This window comes from Psittacula echo (genome assembly GCF_963264785.1).
Source record: "Psittacula echo genome assembly, chromosome: 2".
NCBI lineage: Eukaryota > Metazoa > Chordata > Aves > Psittaciformes > Psittacidae > Psittacula > Psittacula echo.
The window spans coordinates 112,198,105-112,215,136 of record NC_137737.1 but is presented as its reverse complement, the minus strand read 5'-3'; the positions used below and the strand labels follow the sequence as shown (position 1 = coordinate 112,215,136).

The 17,032-nt window shown below is 39.7% G+C and overlaps 1 protein-coding gene across 4 annotated transcripts in view; it reads left to right on the top strand.

The window, feature by feature from the left end:
* The window catches only part of OSBPL1A (oxysterol binding protein like 1A), an 82,240-nt gene that overhangs the window by 40,963 nt on the left and 24,245 nt on the right, over positions 1–17,032 (top strand). For all 4 annotated transcript variants that reach the window (XM_080609812.1, XM_080609813.1, XM_080609811.1 and 1 more), the window contains 2 exons: positions 7,649–7,811; positions 14,869–15,019. In XM_080609812.1, coding sequence (XP_080465938.1) covers positions 7,649–7,811; positions 14,869–15,019 — 314 coding nt within the window. The remainder of the gene's footprint in view (positions 1–7,648; positions 7,812–14,868; positions 15,020–17,032) is intronic.

The window sequence follows — 17,032 nt, the reverse complement described above, 5'->3', positions numbered from 1 at the left end:
AGTGTCGGTGCCTTAGGGGGAAAGGTGGTAGGCAGTCTTTGTCCCTAGCATGTGGACAGTTGAGAAACCATTAATCCAGGTGGTCTTGAATTATGAATTTTTATGACAGGCTTGTATGTTGGATGGAAGGTGATGACTGCTTTCGGCATCTCCAGCTCTTCTCTTGAATAACAGTTCTCTTACTGCCTTGATGTCTGTATGTGTTGACATGATCCTGCCAAAGTCTTGAGTTTCTTCTGTATGGATGATAGCTTGGCTTTTGCTTCTAGCAGTGGTTCTGCTGTCTTTTTCTAAGTTTTGTGATTATATCTAGTCCTTTCCTTCATTAGCAGAATTTTATTATTTTAATAAATACAGGGAAATATAACTCTGTACTTAGGAAAAATCAGGTGTAGTCTTTCCAAATCAGCCCTGCTAAAATCCTTCTCTTGAATTTTTGAGGTGAACATTTGTAGTTGACTGACAGTGATTCCTTGTGTTCATCTGGGGAAGGATTGAGGCAGAGTCTTATAATTTGATTTACAAAGTCTTTGGTTTCTTCTATAGGCCTTGAGTTGGGATGTAAGTAGAGAGATTACCAGTCAAATGGGTATGTGTGGGGTTTGCTTGTGTGTATGGGTTCTGTCAGCCTTTGCACAAAAAGGAACTTTATTGGCAGTTTCCTATATATAGGTCTGAAAGAAAGCAAAAAATATTATGTTAGCCTTATGGGGTTTTTTATCTTTTTAATTTAATGATCTTTATCAGATATGGTGCTCTGATGCTATAGCTGTAGAGTCAGCTGGCCAGGCTTCTGAGATGAAGACTGATGCTGTCTTGTGATACAGTAAGTAACCCTTTACCTATCATCAGTGAGCTCAGCTTACCTCCTTGATTAACTGATCACATCTTGTTTTGCATTTCAGTAGTTGCAGTAGCAGTAGTTCAGGTCACTGGCAAGTGCTATCTAACTATTCTATTTTTAACTGGAGATCTGATAGATCTCTGAAGCTGGGTAAATGATAAGCTTACAGCATAGAGAGAGAAAACCTGAGCAAGAAACAATGGTTGAAGTAAAGCATGACTTTTTTTGATCAGTCCTCTGTACCCTGGGGTGAGACAGGGCTATAAGGAAGTTTACAAGAGCTAGTTTACTCCAGCAAATTAAGTTACGGTACAAGGCCTTAACGTATGTTAAGGTAGCAGATGTTTTGTCGCAAGTTTCTTGTAGTTGATGGTGATGGTTGGTTGTGAATCATACGGGAACTGTGTGGAAAGGCCTATGTGTAAACAGATAAGAACTCTAAAAATTTTATATAAAATATTTACATGTTTTTAGGGCTTCAGGAGTCTAGCGGAGTGTTCTTGAAGCTGACTGCATCTGTTTGGGAACACTTTGTTTTTGCTTTAGCGTGAGCTGTCACACTTGCAGTTTTAGGATGTGTCATAAGAATATTCATAAAGCATTTGTTCTTTCTCTAATACCTCAGATACCTGAGGTGTGCTTGCAAAGAAACATACTGAAACTGAAACTGTTCCGGTTTTGGGGGGGTTGGAGGGAGGGTTAGGAGAAAAGCAGAATTATTCATATCGTACACTAATGCCTGCTTAGTGGGAGTTAAGTCCCATGCGTGGAAGTAAAAATCAAGCCTGTTTTAAAATTTGACTTTTCTGGAAAACTTCCTTTGTTGAAGCTCAAATGTGGTTAAGACTAGGAGAACTGTGCGTGAGGGGAACTTGTTTCAGTTCTCACTTCACTAGCAGCTGAAGCAATAACTTATCCTTGCCCTAGGTAGCAAAAAATCTAAAAGGTCTTTTTTATAGAAGCATATCCTATAGAATTAGTCCTGCAGTAGCATGCTTCAGAGTTAGCTAGCAAAATATGTAGAAGTTCTCAGTTTCTAAACGGATAGGCCTTCAGGAAGATACTCAGCCTTTCATGTTTCTTCCATGATGAAAAGGCAGATTTTCTTCAGGATGTGGAGGCAGACCTGACTCTTCTTGAAACTACATAGTTCTCATTCTACATTAAATGTAAAAGAATGAAAGATTTACTCAATACTAGTTTAAACTGGTCACTACAAAGAGCTGGCTTGTGCAGAGAGGCACTAGAAATAGGGACTGTATTGTACTTAGAGTAAAATTGCAACTATGTGAGCTTGTCTGTTAGAATAGACAAACAGTGTTCATATCAAACTGTGCATTGAGGTTGTGATTTGCACTGTTAGCCTCAGAGTTTTTTGGTAGGGGTTTTTGTTTGGCATAAAGATCACAGAATAAGGGAAGTGATCCTTGCATTGGATTCCAGTGCTTGCTGTATTTTTCCTTCGTGTAATGTGTTACAACACAGAGCTTTGTAGGTTCTGGCTTTCAGGGTGGCGTGTCCTGTTGGAGTAGCTGACCCTGGAAACTAGCAGTTTCGTATATACAGATGGAGTATGAAAGAAATGACAGGTTTTATTGGCAGTTACTTCATTACAGAAAGCAGAATTACATTTCCTAATGTCAGGAGAAGTCCCCAGAAAACTGTCAGTTCTACTATAGCAGCATTTTTCTAATTCCTTGGTTACATGTTAGTTTTCAGCCAGGTGTTAGACTAGCCCTTAGCTTGCTACTGAAATTTGCACCTTGAGTCTGTGCTTGGTGGCAAATGTCCATAAGCAGTGACGTTTGTGGGAGGATGGAATTTCTGTGGCAGTTGGACAAAGTCATTCATTTTTGAAAACCAAAGCCCCACTTCTGAGTAGTCGGCAACACTGGTGAGGCAGTGTCACAGGCTGCACTCTGCACTCAGCTTACTGCAGAGCAGAACTGGTACGTGGTGTACTGACAATGCATCAGAATTTGGCTTCAGATCCCCTGGTGGTTGCTATGTGAAAGAGGTGGTTCTTCCTTCCTACACAACTCGAAAGTCTGCATATTTGGGCATTCTTATTCCTAATGCTGAAGTTGAGTGGAAAGTAAAATGCAACTAAATCACACTGCAGTGTTGTGAAGTCTGTCTTCTCTCTCTCAGTTCAGGAGAGCCTAGAACTAAGGTATGTTGTCTTTTAGTTTACTATTCTAATGTTAAAGGCAGGTAGCTGTACATATTGTTGAGGTGTCTCTCTTTGTTGTATGCCTTGCTTGCTATATGTTGTTTTTAGGATTTACTTGCAGTTGCAGTAGCATGTAGCTGAGATGATCGTTTATTAGCTGGGCATGCAGTGGTGTGACCCTTTCCTACCCCACAATAGTGCCTCTGTTGTTGGGCATTAAATTAAAAACATCCAGCACCAAACAAAGTAAGTATTTTGTGTATTGTGCTGAGATGTCTTCAGGATGGACAGAGAAGCCTTGGTTACAGCCTGTGCCAGTAGAGTTCAAGACTTCAGGCTTTAAAAAAACAGGATGGGGGTGAGAGAAATAGTGGTTTGGTGCAATTACTGGTTTCTCACCTACCTCATGAATGTTTGGGGTACAGAAAGGAATGGGTCCGGTGTTATACACAGATAAGCTTTTTGATATTTTGGAATAGGCATGTGAACTTTCTGCTAGTAATACACAGTGAAGGAGTTAACTTTTAAAACATCCTCTTCTGCTTAGCAGAATTTCTAATGTCATGGAAAGACAATAGAAGTGCTGCAAATAGCTTGTTGCTTTCCTTTAAAAAAAAATTAAATAGAGGTCTGGCTGCTAAAATAATTATACTACTTAAACTCCCACTTCAGTGTTTACAGCCTGAAGGACTCAAATTTATGGGAAGCTGTTGGAAAGAGATTCCCATTCAGTTAAACCAGAAGTGAAACCAGAACTTGGATATCAAACCCCTTCAGCTGGAGAAGTGTTTTTTTATAAATTGTTGCGCTGACCTAGATCTTGAAGTCTTGGTGGTTCTGTGTCAGTGTATCAGGTTATAGCTGAGTCTGTAGCTGTAAGGTTAATGATTGAATGATTGTTTACTTCTGTGAGACAAAGTTAGATAGTTTCCATCAATAAGTATGAATCTGAAGTTTCACTATAATAATAATCTCTTTAGAGATTAAGAAGACTGATCTTAACTGTCATTGTCTAACAATGCGAGCACAAGCCCAACTTTATTGATAATTGTAATTGTACTTGTGCAGAATAGCTCCTGACAAGGATAAGGTAGGAAGCCTGACCAGTTGAACATTGGGAACTTGGCTGAGCTCATGCCAGGCTTGCTAGAGTGCTCTGTGCTGCTGTCCCTGTGAAGATCAGTGGGAAGCTTGTGATGCTGATGGTGGTACTGGCATTGCGAGGACCTACGACAGGGATCAAAAAGAAAAAAGCTATTCCATAGCTGGAGGATGAGGACTGAACCCAATATGATGTGAACTGCCATCTGTCTCAGCTCAGGCACCACTACTAAAGGTACAGAAACCATGACTGTATCACAAGCTGTGCCTTATTCAGGTTGCAGTAAAATGTCTCTTCTGATATTTTTCTGTATATGCTCAGGTTGGATTTTCAGAGCTGTGTATTTGGATACCTGCGTCATTTTGGTGTGGTATTTACTACCTTGTATAAATATTTGTGTTACTGTGCGCAGTAGTGTCTTATTCAAGTAATGCAACTTCACGAAGTTGTCCAATATTCCACTGAAAAATGTTGGTCTGTCTGTGCCCAGTTCAACAGACTAGTGTGAAAGCAGGTGTTTTTTTCATTGTTTTATGTTCATCTTTCTTCCTTATATATAGATCCTAAGGATTCTCTGTTAATAAACGTTTTCAAAACTGGTTTTGAAGTTCCTTCTGTAGTCTTGCTGTTGTTTTTCTATTGGGACACTGAAGAAAGGCAGGGTGGGCAAGAAAAAACTTCTAGAAAAGGGATAAAACTGAAGTGTCATATCCAAAAATGGTGGTGAAGTAGCCAGGAAGATGAATTAGTTCACCTGAGAACTTAATCATTGACCATGTCTTGTGAATGCAAAATAAAATATGGCAAAATTATGCATAATGACAATTTACGTGCATTTTGGAAAAACCTATCAACTGTTTGAGCCTGTTATTCAGTAAACCTGTACTTTGAAAATAGTGACAATCTGCCTGTATATTCCTTGCTAAGCTTTAATTATTATGTATTTCTTTATAGTTCTCATATTGACACTGTGGAACTGTTATGATGCTTAAGGACACAGTATAGGTATACAAAGTATTTCCAGACCACTACCTTCAAAGAGCTTCAAACTGTAAACTCTTACCTTTCACCAGGTACTGGGCTATAGAGGTTTGCAGAGCCTACCCCTTGACTCTCTGAATGTGTGTCCATCCCACAAGCTCAGTAGCGTTGACAGAAGTTTTATATTGGACTTCAACTTCCAGCCCCCAAGTACTGAATTAAGGTTCCTTTAAAACCAGTTCGTTCAATTAGAATCCCAGAGGTTACAAGCAACAAAGTTAAACACGTTTCCTTTTTTTCCTTAGCCTCCAGCCTCTGGCTAGCATCCTGCTCCTTATGTAACAGATGAAAAAGCTTTGTTTTGTTACCAACTAGTAGTGTGTAATTGCTGTACTAGTACGTGTTTGGCAGCTAGGAAGCCTGGAGGTACACAGAAAAGTCAACCTGACTGTAAAGCTGGCTATTTATTTTCCAAAAATTGACTTTATTTCTAGTACACCTGCAATTCTGCATAGCTCTACATTTTAATAGGGCAGAGGAACCTTCAAGTCAGTAAAAGATTTTTTTTTTGGGGGGAGGCGTGGTATCTTAAGCCTGTGTCTGTTGTTGCTACTTTAGTCACACTGCTGTGCTTTTAGAGGGTGCAAACAAAGGAGAATCTGGCCTTTGTTAGATAGATTTTGATTATTTTTATTTTTTTTTCAGTTAGCTGTTAAATAACATTGAAAATAGTTTTAGGTGGAGCTTTAAATAATTCATGAAAACAAAACATTAGAGCATAAAGGCATCTAATTCAGTACTGCAAATAAATTTGCAAATCCCGTTTTCATAACTCACTTTGCCATTTAATGAGCGAAAAGTATCATTTTGTCTTCCACTCTCCATCCTGGAAGAGTGAAATAGTGATGCTCTTTTCTAAATGGGCAGTTTCTTGACTGTTTGTTAGCATACAAAAGGTGAGTCCTGCAGAAGGGCTTAGTATCAAATTTTTGTGTCTGATTTGTATGAAACATTGCAGTAATTGACTTGGTTGGTACTGTCAGAGTGAACTTTAAATGAAAGTGACAGTAACTAGTCCAGACCATTTCTTTCATTTTGTTCAGGGTAAAACTATTAGACAGTAAGTGACTTACTGGTTTTATTGTTTTCAGTGAGCAATCCAATTTTATACTCTTTTAATTAGAATTTAATTGCATTGCCCCCTTATACTCAGAGCCTGACAGCCAAACCAGCTGCTTTAGTGTTTGACACAACTAAGGGGGTGAAAATTTCTTCCATAAATCTTTCTCCAGAGGGTATGTTGCTGCCAGCATAGAAACTCTTCTCTGTGGCAAATCTGCTTTAATATCTCTTTTCAAGCCCCTGAATTTATGCCTGACTGTGCATCTGCTATTTGAGTGGTTGTTATAACTGAGGGGGCTGAAGCCTCCAAAGTAAAGCTTTAATGTAAAATGTAACCAGATAGGACATAAGAACAGATCTCAGATTCAAAAAAGTAATGTTGGTATATATGTAAGTTATCCCTGTAACTGTTCCAAAAGATTAATTATTATGCCCTTGCATGCTCTTAGTGGAGGGGGACTTAGCATTTTAAACTGACCTTTGAGAATAAACCAGAGGACAAGGCAGGGGTTGGCGATGCTTTTTAAAACGGATCTGTGAAAGGGAGGATGAAAGAGAAAGGAAAAGAATCAGTGGTTTAGGGACTGAAGTAGTAGCACATTGAAGTGTTGCTTGGCTGGGAGAAGAGGCCCTTCAGTTACAGCCCTCTTCCTTTCCCTGGCAGAAAGAGTAGGCGGGGAAGCACCACCAAAAAAAAAAAACAAACCCCAAGGAGGAAGTAGGAAGGACATGGTGCTCTCCCGTTACTAGTCCTGGACTCAAAATGTGGATAACATCATGCTTCCTCTAGCCAATTGCATGTGTGGGCTTAAAAAAGCTGTCCACCATCTGGTGGCTGGGCTGCTTTTTTTGTCAGCTTCTGGCTCCTCTGTAAACTGTTTTGGGAGTGAGGAGGGAGGGCTGTTTATATTGATGTTAAATCAGTAGGGGAATCTCTTTTTTAACCTCCTGTAATCCTCAGGGTTAAGTGTTTTCAGCTCATTGTTCAGTTACAGTTATTTGTAGCTGGCATTCACATTTGCTCTGTAATTCAATTTAGATGATGCTGCTTGGCCCAAATTAGAGCAGACTAGTGCAAGGAGCTTGGTGCCTGTGGAAAACGATCACTAACTCCGTAGTTAAGGTCATCCAAGTAGAGCAGGAAATATTTCTTCTCAGTTTTAAGGTATGGTTTTCTGGTTTGAATTCACTTGTGGAATTGTGATTTATACTGTCAGCTGAGAAATCTGACATAAGATCTACTGAAAATGCTGAGCAATAACCTTATTGTCGTCACAAAAATACTGTAACATTCTCATTAATTTGTGTGGTTTCAGTTCCAGCTGTTTGCCAGTTATTTATTTATTAGAGTCTATTTTCTGAAGAGCTTCCAGCTGCACATTCTTCAGAGAGATGAGATTTTATTCATACATGTATCTACTTATAGGTGAGGAATTTGAAACTGGAGCATGAGCAGGAGAAAAACAAGATCTTGTCAGAAGCATTAGAGACACTAGCTACTGAACACCATGAACTAGAGCAGTCGCTGGTTAAGGGATCTCCGCCTCTCAGCATCATCAGTGAGGAGCAGTTCTATGATGCTGTTTCAGGTAAGCAGGGATGTCCAGAATGCGAGTGCGTAGCCAGAATGTGTGTGGTGAATGTGTTGTGGGGAGGTGAGGGGTGGGAAGAGTTCCACTTTCGCTGAAGTCTCTGCCTTTCTAATGTGGAACTAATTTTAGGAGAATGCTTCATCTGCTGCTTTTAGCAGCCCACTAAAAATTTGCTTGCGTTCACCTGTAGAATTGTGTTGTTTCACCTTAGCATGACCAAAAAAACCCCATGAAAACCATAGGGCAGTCATGAAAGGTCTGATTGCTTGGGTGTCTACGCCCTTTTTTAAAATAGCAAAACTCAAGGCTCTTATTTTAGATGTAACTGTATCTGGTAGTCTTCTGATTTGCTTTCTCCATGATGGTGGGTGTTTTTTCTTTTGTTAAGATCAGTCCATAAAAATCCCTGCTTTTGAGGGATAGTGAGGTTAATAAAGGCTTGTACTATTTTTATTTTGTGTACTATAGCACAGATGGAATAAAAGGATGAATCAAAGTCCTTTGTGCATTTCTGAAATAGCTTTTCTTCCCCTATCTGCTCTTCAGTTTAGTATCTTTCATATTTGCATGTGCAGACCAAGGAAATAGTGATTTTAGAAAACTCTGAACTGCATAAGATAATTACAACATGCATTTGTATAGAGAGGCTGTGCAGTACAGCTCAGTAATAGCTGTACTGTTTACATCCCTGTAAGTGGGTGATCCTAGGGCACACAGCTGTCTGCAACTATGAAGGACCTGAAAGAGCTTGAGAGTGAGCATAATCTAACTGTAGTAGATAATTAGGCTGTGATGGCATACATCACAAGCAAGTTTGGAGTTACTTTTTCTGCGATTCACATTGTCTGATGCTTCTGACAGGTAAAACAGTGTTCCCAGACTCCTTGTCTGCAGTGCACAGCTTGGAGAATAAAACCAGGCAAAGTGGAATCTGTGCTCAAGTATAGTACTAACACAGAAACACAGTGAATCAATAGTAGACTTTGCTGCTTGGCATCAAGCCTTCAAGGAGGAGAAGAGATTGAAGAACACTCATTAGAAACAGGTTCTTCAACCAGAACCAAAAGAACAGTTCTGCTGAAAAGCCTCAGGCTCTTTTGCTTGTCTCAACAAAGCAGAGAATAGTTGTTTCTCTGGTGCTGCTGGAATGTAGTCTGTCCAGCCAGGCTTGCTTTGTGTATGTGAAAGAATATTCAGTTTTAAAGAGCTGTTAGTCTGTATATCTCATAACTGACCTAGTCTCTAAAGCTTTCTTAAATGAAAGTGTCCAAAACTGCATCTCTGGCTGAGAGGTGGTATTTTTTTTTTCACTTGGAGCTGCAAACAAATCACATTGAGTAGATTTGTATAACTGTGAAACTTCTTAAGCATATATATACGCATATAAAAAAAACCTCTCTCCTTTGGGAGAAGTCACTTGACATAATTCATCTTGATTGCAATTTAAATAATTTTCCAGGACAGGCTCACTTTCTTGACTGCCTATCGACTTCATCAGACTTGTGTTAGATTCTCTTCTCTAGGTTGTTCACATTCAGTGCTTCACAGTGATTAGGGTCCTCTGTCTCTGAAGGCACATGTCTGGGGGAAGGGCACTCTGTTTTCTATATTTTCTGGGAAGGGGACATAGATGGGGGACTAGAGGAAGGGAAATGTGACATCTTTTCCTGGCTTCTTGATACATGTTATGACTTCCGCCATAAACACAGAAAGAATTAGTTTTTTGTCGGTGTGGTTTGGAGTGGGTTTTTCTGCTCATCACTGGGATCCTTGTAATACTTTTTAACTTGCTTTTCTGCCATATCTGTGGAGTCTCAACTATAAGGCTTCTTTTCTCTGTGTGACAAGAACACAGTGAGAGCAGAGGATATTTGGCACTGACTCAGAGTTTGGGCATGTTGGGTCTTCTTTCTTGGGCTAATGAGAGAAGGGGTATGGTGTTAAAAATATGGTCATAACAGAGAGCAGAGACCAGGCTTAATTGCCAGAAGATAAAAATTTCTATCTCCAAGAACTCTTAACATATTAAGACTTTGTTTTCATAGCTTTTGCTAAACCTTATGTTTGTTCTAATAGGATTTTAAGTTAAATGATTTTGAATAAATAGACATATTCATGACTTAGCTTAGCAGGCTGTACAGGAGATTGAGCAAACACTGATGTATTTTAACAGGGATGTGACAAGTCATAATGACTCCCAGTGGAAAAAATGCCACTACTTTGAGAGTATTTTTTCTATTAGAATCTTTTTGTAATTCTAAATCTCTACCACAGAAGTGATTTTAGAAGTGAGAGTATTGCATAACTCTTTGGCTTGCATTTTGAGCTGAAGAGTTGTTAGCTTTGACTTGACAGGTTGAAAGAAAAAGCCACTGCTGCTTTTTGTTTTATTTTCTAAAAGAATGTTATCCATGTATTAGACACTTTCGCTTGCTTACTCTCAACCAAGTATAACTAGCTGTGACAATTCAGAGCAATGCAATACTTTTAATCAGGTTTTTGAATGAGAAGTGTATTAGAAAGGGTATGTTCACAGCAGCAGCTACTTGTCCCCATTTACCATGCTCTGATTCATCCTCTGATGTAGAGGAATCTGATTGCACGAACCTGAGTCCTGAATGAAGCTGAATTGGAAGATACAGGCTGGTTGCTATTGGACACTCAGTGCATGGTAGGGGAGTAGAGCTAATCTGAAGAGAACACCACCAGAAATGTTTTTAGTTCAAGTGTCAAGTCCTCAGCACCATCTGTTTGGCTTGCAGATCTGCTCCAACTGAGCCGTGCTACCTGCTGATGTTGGCATACACCACATTGGTCACTGATAAGTCTGTGTTGCGTAGTTTTGCTTGTGGAAATTGTGGGCACAATTGCAGAAACATCTTTCTTTTCCAAAACTGGGGTGAGGAAGATGTTTGAAATGTGGTAGGATTGCTTACTGAGGCAGTAGTTTATTTGCTGAAGTCTCTCTTCTTTTTAAGTGATATGCTGTTACCAGTGCTTCCTGACTGTTGAGGTAAATCCTAAATCCCTGCAATTGGAGAACAGTGGACACTGTACATGAAAGGAAGAACCTACAGGAAATGGGAGTTATTTGTGTAACCGGAGTATGGTATCCAGTGTTAAGAGCAGCCAAGTTAAGGGTGTTATTAATCTGAACTCTGATGGCAATAGGTCAGTTAACAGCGTTTCTCGGTGTGCTGATGGTGTGCCGATCCTCTCACCATGGGAGTGGTGGAAATGTGTAATTAAACTTGATAGCACATGGAGTGCTGGAGCAGTTTCAGGATTGAATGCTATGTTTAAAGCATGGTGGGGTGAGGAAGGGGGAGTTTGGGGAAGGGAAGCAGCGCTAAACAAATAGCAAAATTTAGTAAGACCAATGGTATCTCCTAGAGAGCTGGAGAAGTTATTAGCCTTGATTAAGTATATAGACCTCAGGAAGCTTTTGAAAACAGAATACAAATGCAGTGTCTATCCACAGTGCTAAAAAATGGCTAAGCAGGCCAAGAATTAAAAAGTACTTGATTTTTGTCTTGCAGATAAGATTCCCTGATTATATGCAAATTGCACACTTGATTTGGGAAAAGCTTAGAACTCTCCTGATTTTTCTTTAACAGATTTTATCTGAGAAGTGGGGGTTTTCTGCAAACACAGCTTTGTGTGTGTTGAGTTGGGTATTGATGTTTTTACATAGATGGAATCTTACTATAAAAGCAGTTATTTAGCTGCAGGAATATTTAGATTATACTAAAGCTAGCCCTTAATAGTACAGCTTCAGCTGTTATGTACCACTAATGGGTGCTGTGTTTATGAATAATGTTTCTAAATGATACAAGAAGTAGTAGGCCAGTTCTGTTGCTTCTGCTCACTTCCTAGTTTGTCATCAGTTGCCAGCTTAAAAACTGTACAAAAAGCACAGAAACTTTCTGCCCTTCCTTCCTTTTTTAGGGTAGTTTGCCAAGTGGCTTTTTTGGATTGTATACCAAAACCACTGCACAACCTCTCTGAGAACACTGCTGCCTGTTTTTAACTATATTCTTGCCTTGAATATAATTAAAAGAATGAATTCAGGTGTTTCAGGGAGTGATGGGAAACACCTGGTCAGAATTCAAACCCAATTTTGCCAGTGGTTAAACACTACCTTTCTTAGATGTATTTATTAACCAAATACATTGGCCAATCATTTTTTATCTGGAACTGAAGGGTTACCAGTTGTTGCAATAGATTAACTTGCCTTAAGTTTCTTCTGTCATTGCTTCTGCTTTTTCCCTTGCTCTCCCACTCTTGCAAAATGTAGCTCGTGTTTTTACTGTTACCTTGACACTTTGGGTTTCATGAGCTGGAGAGCTTCCTGCTCTTGTCTCAAAGATCACTTAAAAATCTTGGCTTCTGAACAGGCCTTATTCCTTCTCCCCCCACTTCAGCCCACACCCCCTTAAGTTCAATAGAAAAAAACCCTCATTTTTCTCCTAGTCATCTGTTTGACAGCTGCTCTGTAACAACTTGTGAATATAGATCTTTTTTTGCAGTGACGGGGGAGTATGCAAATCTTAATTCAGAAAAGAGTTAGCTGCAAGTACACAGGGGAAAGCTCAGTCTGAGTTAGTTGCCTATTGATCTGTGCTCACAATACAGTACTAGGCTTGATCATTCTGATGCCTAAACACTCAAGGCTTGTGAAGCTAGTTCAGTCAAAAAAGTTGCTGAAAAGGGGTTGAAGATTGAGATCTTTAGCAGGAGCTGTTGTAGTCATACTTTCTCAATGAGAGCCATTTCGCAGGAAAATGGGAGAGAGATCTCTGGAGAGCAATTTCTTGTAATGGTGTCTGGTTTCTTTCTTCTACTGTTCTTTATTGTATAGCATGCTCTTGCATTAAGCAAGGCACATGCCCTGGAGAGGGGTGGCTGGTCGTTGTCTACAGGTCTGGAAAGGTTTGCAGGTGCTGAGCTCAGTCCTGCATAATTGTGTCTCTGCACAGCATTAGGAGAACTGATCATGTGCAATGTTTAAAAATCCTTATTATACTGAGAAGCATATCAGAAAATGGTCAGTGATTCTGGTGAAGCTTACCTATTCTTCCCTTTCCACCTCTGGAGTCCTAGGTCTGTTTCAGAAACTCAAATTGAGGGCATTTGTCTTGTGACTCTTGTACCATCCAGGACTGTCTTGTTTGCAGACAGAAGAAGGGAGCTGCACAGAAGGCAGGCTCTGCTTTATGTTATGGGTTTGCTTCATGGTTTTCTTGTGACAATAACTATTGGCACAATTGAGCAGCTCTTTCAATAGAGGTAGAATACTTACCTTGAAGGGATTTATATCCTGTCGTACAGTCGCATACTGAAGCTCAAGTTGTGTTACACTGCTGGAGTGTCCCTTCCTCTGTGATATTTGGATATGCAGAGTGTTTTCCTGGCTATCTGAGCTTATGATCTCTGAAAAAAGTCTGTATTTTATGTAACAGACTTGTCCACAAGTAAAAATGCTTCTCTTTATCCTATTTGTTATATATAGTACCTACAAAACTAATGCTTTGATATGTTATACCATAGTTTGGCGCAGAACCAGACAGACTAATTTGGGGAGACTTGTGAGAAGATTCTCTGGAGTGCCAGTCCACTTTTTTAGCATATCCTTAGCACCAGCTGGCAGTTCTTTTCATTCCCTAGCAACTGGCTTAATTTCAGTAGTCTTGATGAGGAATAGGGATAGATGTTTTTAATGAAAGGAAAGATCTCCTTTATGCTTCTAGATCTCACTCGGTGTAGAGAGGATCGAGACACTGTGGTACAGCCCGTCCATTCATCAGGATTTTATCATCTTCTTGACCCTTCTGTAATCTGAATGTAGTAGAAAGTGCTGTTGTCATTGTCCACCAAAGCAACATGCAATTTACACGTTCAGGAGAAGGTGCTGGCGTAGTTTTCTTAAGAGAAAACAAGAAAGCACCTGGCAGTGGACATCTGTGACTGAGATATTCTTTTGAATGGACTACTACTTCAGCGGGTTTTCATTACTAGTTTTGAATTAGAATCAGTGTGTGAGAGATGACTAATCTTGCAATTATTTCTCTGGGTATTTGCAGCCAAGAGCAGGAGCATATGCTGAAAGAAGTACATGGCAGGAATGGTGTCTACTACAGTTTGGGTGTGCTTTTTTTTTTCAGAAGCAGTGGGGCTTGCATTAAGCTCTTTACCATTCAATATTGTACCTGGTTTCTGCTAAAGGATTTCTCAAATGGGATAGAAATTAGTGCATCATTACTTAAGCTGTTCCCTTGCTTCCTGGAACTTGCAATTGGATAATCCTTTGACAGTCTTGCAGGTTTGAAGGAAAAACATGGAACAAAAATACAGCTTTTTGCCAGGAAATTTTTATTTTCTGATTTGGGGCAAAACTGTCCCTTCTCCAGAGGTAGTCAAACCCTGCCTAACCAAATCACTGGTTGGAATTAATGTGGTGTGTTGATATTTTTAATTTTAGATGTGATATGGATTGTACTATTAACCTACCTTCCAGAGTACAACGTTTATCTTATTGATTGCTGAGCTTATCATTTAGACTTTGCTGGGACTTACGTGGCTAATACAATCCACTGTGTACAATATCTCCTTCTGTTCTTTGATTCTTGTTCAGTAAGTTGGGAAGTGAAGGTTGTGGGCAGCCTTGAGTGTCCAGGAATTCAGACCAAACTTAAATCTTATCTGGAAGAAGGACTCAATGCTTGAATGTTGAGGTAACTTAGGTAAGGTACTGGCATTTGTGTTACACTGGCACTTTTCCTGAGCAAGTTGTAGTAGCTTCAGTTTAATAACAGTGTCAAATTTTATCTCTTTTACAGGATTTTTAATGTTCTTGCTTATCATGCAGTCTCTTTGTATCTGGATACAGAGCTGCAACAGTCAGTGGCAGTACTAGTTACTTACCAAATGGATGCTGTCATTAGGACACAGTAGCCTACTTAGGTTTCAGTTTTGTACAAAGAGCGAAGATCTGCTGGTGACTGAAGTCTAGCACAGGCGGTAGATTCATTAACATGCACCTGCTCTTTTGCAGATTCAGAATCTGAAAAATCATTAAGTGTGTTTGAAACAACGGCCTACTCACTGGAGGACATGGATTCAAAAGATACAATAACTTCAGACATGCCTGAAGAAAAGGTTTGTGGCAGTGGGGAGTCGCTGTCCAATGGGATCAAGAAACACAGGTAAGGTATTGTCTGTTCTTAATGGTGAGTAAAAGACCACAGGAATCTCTAAAAAGCTAACTGTGAAAACTTTTTAAAATTTGTTAGGGATGATTGACAAATAGTTGGTAGTGCTATGGTTTTATAAAGAACATTTTTCCAAGGCTAGTGTGCTCCTTTGCATTTGTTTTTTGATGATCAAATCTGAATAAGTAAAAATAAAATAGAATGTGCTATGTGAAAGTGGACACACTTGTTTTTTAATAGATCGTAGTGAAATCTATGTGGATTTTAATTCCTTCATGTATCTTTCATGATCTATGCCTCCTATTGCCTCTTTACTTTCCAGACACTTGATCCTCCTGTTGATATGGGGAATGAATGAAAAATATTGTTAGCCTGGCATCAGAAACTCAAATGTGCACAAAGGGAGTCTTATTCCAGAAGTCTCATCCATGTTTTATGTGCTTATTTTGTGCTGTCAAATGATCCATTTTTGTTTGTTTCCTTGCTGATAATGGAGGACAATAGGTCTGGAGTTAATGAGATGTAATAGACACCACTATGCTCGAGTTTCAGTGAAAGGGCAATATAATGTTTATGTTAGGAATCAAGCCAGACTTAAGCATGTTTTCAAAAAGACTACTTTGGAAATGTTTTGGATATGCAGAATGATCATTGGGATTCCAGATTTGTGTAAAACCAGGAAATTATTATTTAATTCTACAGAAGCTAGCAAGACTGCTTTAATTACTTGGTATCCTAAATAGTTAAATTGCACTGACGGTTGAAATGTGGTAATGTCAGAGGCCTGATGTTTCAAGGTTCAACCTCTGCATGTGTATCCCTCCCACGCTAGGCAAAGACTAAGGCAAATAAGGGCTTGGGTGGAATAATGGGGTGGTTTGGGAAGGTAACATAAAGCAGCTGACTAAGCATGTTGCTTTGCACTCTTGTGCTATTACCGAAGTGATATTTATGGCCTTGGCTAACTGCCTTTGCTAATTAGAGCAGGAAGTTCAGGGTTGGGGGAAAGCGCTAGGTAAAGGTGGACATCTGAATTACATTTATTGAACTGTGAGGAGGGGGGGGGGGCAATTCACAATCAACATGAAAATGTTGACGTGCATTGTCTTGAAGAGTTTTAACAGGAATCAATCTTTTACTACATATCGTTTACTATACAAAAGAAATAATTTGTCCAGGTTTCCATAACACTGTATTATGCTGTAGAACTGTAGGGAGCAAATGACTGAAGAAGCATGTAAGATGTGGTGATCTTATAAAGGGGAATGAAAAGCAATAAACAGGAAATCTGGAGAGGGACTTTTTACAAGGGCATGTAGTGATAGGACAAAGGGTAATGGCTTTAAACTGAAATAGGGGAGATTTAGGTTAGGCATTAGGAAAAGGATTCTTCATTATGAGGATGGTGAGGCACTGGAAGAGGTTGCCCAGAGAAGTTTTGGCTGCCCCATCCCTGGGGGGCCAGGTTGGATGGGGCTTTGAGCAACCTGGTCTAGTGGAAGGTGTCCCTGACCATGGCACGGGAGTTAACTGAGGTGGCCTTTAAGGTCCCTTCCAACCCAAACCATTCTGTGATTCTGTGATTTCTGCTTATGTTGTTTCTGAGTTACGTGTCTTTTATCAGCAAAGAGAGTAAAGGATGTTGAAGTAAAATGAGTCTCTGGCTAATAATTAATTGCTAAACAGAAGTGAAAACTATGATAAAGAGAAGTAGAAATTTTTGCATGTAGATAAGAATGTATGGTCATATTTTAGCTTTTTTACCCAACATCTTGGTGACACATGGGGACTGATCCACAGAAATACTGATTCAAACTGTTTCTCCCCAGAGCTCAACCAATTTAAACTTAACCTCTGAGATAACCCTCTCCGTGCGTGGGAGTTGTGTGGTATTTCTGGCCTTGTTTCTAAGGCTCTTGGTGGCAGTGGTGTTTGGCCTGGTACAGGATCTGTTTGACAGGACTTCAGGACTCTGCCTGGAGCTGCTGACTTCAGTTTGTGCCTCTT